The 4901-nt window shown below is 25.2% G+C and overlaps 1 protein-coding gene across 1 annotated transcript; it reads right to left on the bottom strand.

Moving 5' to 3' along the window:
* Positions 1 to 1094: 1094 nt before the first annotated feature.
* Positions 1095 to 4493, bottom strand: LOC127743974 (NEP1-interacting protein 2-like). The gene is made up of 5 exons (XM_052256237.1): positions 4255 to 4493; positions 3557 to 3735; positions 2741 to 2824; positions 2195 to 2362; positions 1095 to 1416 (listed from the first exon to the last, which is right to left on the bottom strand). The coding sequence occupies exons 1-5, from the start codon at positions 4388 to 4390 to the stop codon at positions 1294 to 1296; spliced, it is 690 nt and encodes a 229-aa protein (XP_052112197.1). The 5' UTR covers positions 4391 to 4493; the 3' UTR covers positions 1095 to 1293.
* Between the last annotated feature and the right edge of the window lie 408 nt (positions 4494 to 4901).

Here is a 4901-nt window from a genome sequence, read left to right as displayed (position 1 = left end):
TTTTCTTTCCCCTCTCTATTGTACCGCAAGTATATATTTGAATCATAACACTAGAGACAAAAAAAAAGTCCAAACTTGTCTTATTTATTATTTATTAATTATTATAATAATTAATAAATATTAAATAAGATAAATTTTAACAATTTTTTATTAATATTTTTTTATTATCAAACATTTTCAATATTTGAGTAAATTCACGGGCAAACTCAACTTGAACTAGCTAAAGTCTTATCCTTTAAAAGGACCTTAATGTAAATTGCTAAAACTCAGCTTAGCTAAAGTTCTATAAAAAGACCTTAATTAAGCAATTAAGATGACTAGCTAATTTCACATTGCTAATTTGAAAAATAAATGAATGTTAATATTTAGTAGGTAGAATTGGGCATAAAACTCACATACACCATTTATCTAATCATATATTCATATATCCTTATCACAAAAGAATAATATGAATTTAATTCGTTAGGGAGTTAATTTTCTCCAATCAATTTTTAAATTTTTTTATCTTAAATTTTACATCCTAAACTAAACTCTAAATTTTATATTTCAAAATCTAAATCTTAATGGTAAATTCTAAAATCGTCCAAAAAGTAGGAGTCAAAAAATAACTTTTACAATAAAAAAATTTACTAATGTTAATTGACTAATTAAAAATTAATTTTCTATACTTAATATTTCTACTAACATTTAAGACAACAATTAACCAATTGTGTGCGAGTTAATTAATTACTTTGATATATCAACATAAATACATACTTAGATAGTTAGATGGTATATAATGAGAAATTCTTTCAAAATAAGTCAACAATAATGGATCAAAATTAATTTAATATATAAAAAATTATTATCATAAAAATTACTTATCTAAAAAATTTAAAGTAACAAAAAATATATGTAAATATTTATATTACTTTTAAACAGATATTTAATTTGTTTTCTTTTTCTGTTGTCTTAGCTTAGGCTAAAATTATTTCTCTTAATATTAATAAAAATCAAATTTAAAATATTTTAACTATAAAAATTCTAATATTATGTCTTAAACTTATTTAATTTAAGAATATAATAAATATAATAGACTCTATTTAATGCCAAAATTTTCTTTTCACTAACTTGGTACAATATTGGTGCCACTCATAAATGGCATTGGGAGGGAATTTTACAACAATGTACCCTGAGTATATATGTTCCTACAAGTAATTAAATGCGCATATAAACAATGAAATATATCCTTCCTTTTTTTTTTTTTTCTGACTGCTTGTACTTTTTTTTAATTTCCACATACATGTACAAAAATTACAGATCCCTTCTACATAGAGGGCAAGATCCATGCCTTATGAGCCACTTGTCAATGCAAGGTTGGTGAAACATGTGATGGCAATGGGGCAAGCTTCTAACTGTTTCTCCAATTTGAAAGTCCTGAAGAGAAAAGAAAAAAAAAATCACAAAATTTCATAATGTCAATTTCATAACACTTTTATAAGCTCAACAACACACTTTGTAGGTATGATCTAACACAAAAGTGAGTAACTTCTATATACCAAACTCAATCCAAATATTATCTCTCTATATATAATTTTTTTGGAAAATTTTCAAGTGTACCGCTACATTAGTGTTTCAGTGATTTTTAATCGTTAATATTAATTATAGAAAATATATATAATATATATAATTAAGATTAACGGTAAAAATTTACTGAAATATCGATATTCTGATATACTTGAAAGCTTTTCAATTTTATTAATATTAATAAAAAATATATTTAATTATTCTATTAGTTTTTATAGTTTTATCAAATTTTTAATTAAATCTTTATATTTTTTTTCAATTGAATCTCTACACTACTTTTAATTTTATAGTTAGGTATTTTCTAATGTAAAATTTTTTAAAGTTAACTGAATATTTTTTTACAAATTAAAGGTATTTATAAAAATCAAATTAGATTTTTTACTGCATATTTTTTAAGAGAAATGTTCTGTTAATTTTAACGTTTTTGACATGAAAATAATCTAATTACAAAATTAACAGTAATATAAGGACCAAATTAAAAAATATATATATAGACCTAATTAAAAATTTAATAAAATTATAAAGACTAACAAAATAATTAAATCTAAAAAATAATAGTGACAAATAAAGAAGTTAATTATTTCTCTTTTAATTACTATAGATAAAAAAAGATGAGGTTTAAACAAACCTGAAGGCAAACTGAGCAAGAAACCTTTTCACCAGAAGCATCAACATTGTTGTCACTTGTAATTATGATCTTTGAGATCTTTTCAACTGAATCTTTTGATAAGCCTTTTGCACCACCAGTGTCAAAGATGTTTTGAACATCATCAAAGTTAATCTCAACAGCACCCATCTGAAAATGAAATTAAGGTTAATCTCACATGCATATGTAATTAAGTTGCGTTAGCAAAAAAAAATATTAAAATTAAATTTTTTATACTCAAGTGTAATTTTTTTTTTACCGAGACATACAATTAATTATGTTTTGTCATATTAACAAAAGAAATTAATTTTTAAATTCATTAATTGAGTAAAATTTTGATCTACTATGAGTATTAAAATTAAATTTAGAATATTTTTTTTACATTGTAAAAAAGTTTATTTGTTTTTTGGAATTGGTGTCCATTTATACACTTTTGTCCTTGATATATATATATATATATACATTAACAAAAATTTGTGTGTCAACATCATTGTAAATTGCTTATGAAATTAGGACCAAGTAAATTACCTGACTTTGGACAGCACTTAACATTGCTGGACCAATCCTTTCTCTCACAAGTCTTCCACTTAATAGGCTTGCAATTACATCAAGCTGCATGCACATTTACTCAACATCATTAGATTATATATATACAATACACAATTATATTTTCTGTTATCTATTAATATTATTTTCTTATAAATAAATTAAAAAATAATAAAATAGCCTATAATTTAGTCAATATAAATTTTAACAATCTTGCTAGGTAACCAACAATAGTCTAACTAACAACAAGCCAACAAATATTTTTGAATTGCATTTCATACTAATTAATTGTCGTTAATTAGTGATATTTAAATTTTATTTTTTAAAAAATACAAAATTAATGATTATTAATTACAATTGTTTAAAGTTGGTTGATTAATAATAATTTACCTATACTTTTCCAAATTTTAGATATGTAAATTCTTATTGGCTGAATATTAATTGGTTTTTATTGTCCTATTTAAAAGACCCTTCTTTTATACATTTTCAAACTAAAAAAATTATATTTAAATACATACATGGATAAGGAATAAAGAGATAACAATATGAAATCTCAAGGGCACTAAATATTTTATTATCCAATTGATATGCTACTTGAACATCTAAAAATGAGTATCAATTAACACTTAATGCTAAGTATAATGATGATATAAAGTGGATATTAAAACAAAATACATTGATTATGTAATTGATTATTTTAAGAAATACTTTAATTTGTTGTCCAAACACACCAACTTGAACCATTTAAAGATCCAATTAAAGGATTACTACAACATTGGATGGTGAACAAGAACTCACCAAGTATAAGAAGCAGCCAATTCCAGATTCATCAGATTGCCAAAGAACAAGAGAAGATTCAAAAACTTCAATGGAAAAAACAGCTCCTGAAATGGCTCCAATGGCAGCTCCTCTAATGAATCCACTCTCTGTCTCTTGTCCTATCAAAGCTCCAGTCATAGCCCCCAACAAAGTCCCCACTGCCAACAAAAAACAAACTCATTAATTAAAATCAAAACCTTGTATATATGTATTAACCTCAAAAGTGTCACAATTATTAAGAATTCTAAATAAATATGAAAAAAATGTCAAAAATACTGCAAATTACAGAACAATAATCTAACAAATGCCCACATCCCAAGATTCGATTTTTCTCACAAAATTCAAATTAAAGTACATTATTCAACAATAAAATAAAAAGTGCATTTGTGTTTCGACCTTTTAAGAAATGCAAAAAACAACCTTGTACCGTGTCCTAGTAAACAAAAGGACTCATTTTAGTAATGAGCTCGAATTCGAGTTCATTACTAAACTAAAAAAGAAAAAGAATTTGCTAAAAACACAGTTTTTCGAGTTGAATTAGTTGAATTCCTGGTTTTAATAGGTGAAATAACAGGTACAAATAAAAACTCAGAATGTAGAATGTGAAATGCTAAATAGAATGAAATTAAACAAGAGAGAACTGAAGCTATTAAGTTAATGAAGAAGTAGTGAAGTACCAAATGCAAAGCAGAAGGTGAAGATGGCAGAGAAGATGTTCCTAACAATGGCAGAGAGGGCATGGCTACCAACCATGTTCACCCTCTCCACAAAGGAACCCAACAAAGGACTTGAATTTTCTGTCACAAACTCCATTGATGAAGAAGGATATGATATTATGATCTCACAAGCTTGGTTATTAAGCAAAATAATGCTAGCTAGTAGTAGTAGTAGTAGTAGTGACACCACTGTTTTTCTATTTGATAGATTAATTATTGTTGCTATTCTTATACCTTTATTTATATATATATATGCTTATATGATATGATATAATGTATTATATGTATTTATAGATATAGAGAGATTTAGAAGGTGAAGCTTAAGGAGTAAGGGAAAGGTGAGGGAGAAGGTGGAATGAAACTACCATCAACCAACTCGCATTTAATGCAATGTGCCTCTTTTAGATTAACGTCACTCATTCACTCTCTCTATTTCTATGCTTCATTACTCTTTTTCTTAGCCAAGAAATCAATTGGCTTTCAAGTTCGGAACCTAACAGAAAAGAAAAACAAAGAGGACAAATCAATTTGATTTTAAACAATTTTAAATGGGATATTTTGGTTTTTAAACTTCTTTTATTGTTTTAGAAATTATTTTTATTAGATAG

This window comes from Arachis duranensis, unplaced genomic scaffold (genome assembly GCF_000817695.3).
Source record: "Arachis duranensis cultivar V14167 unplaced genomic scaffold, aradu.V14167.gnm2.J7QH unplaced_Scaffold_165934, whole genome shotgun sequence".
Taxonomy (NCBI): domain Eukaryota; kingdom Viridiplantae; phylum Streptophyta; class Magnoliopsida; order Fabales; family Fabaceae; genus Arachis; species Arachis duranensis.
The sequence above is the reverse complement of the archived record's forward strand: the minus strand, read 5'-3'. Positions and strand labels throughout refer to the sequence as shown.

Bases quoted from the DNA above. Each gene is read 5' to 3' on its own strand.
- LOC127743974 (XM_052256237.1), bottom strand. From the start codon at position 4,390: ATGGAGTTTGTGACAGAAAATTCAAGTCCTTTGTTGGGTTCCTTTGTG. The intron at 2,825-3,556 runs GTGAGTTCTTGT...ATGTGCATGCAG, and splicing joins TTGGCTGCTTCTTATACTTG to CTTGATGTAATTGCAAGCCT. The intron at 2,363-2,740 runs GTAATTTACTTG...TTTCATTTTCAG, and splicing joins TAAGTGCTGTCCAAAGTCAG to ATGGGTGCTGTTGAGATTAA.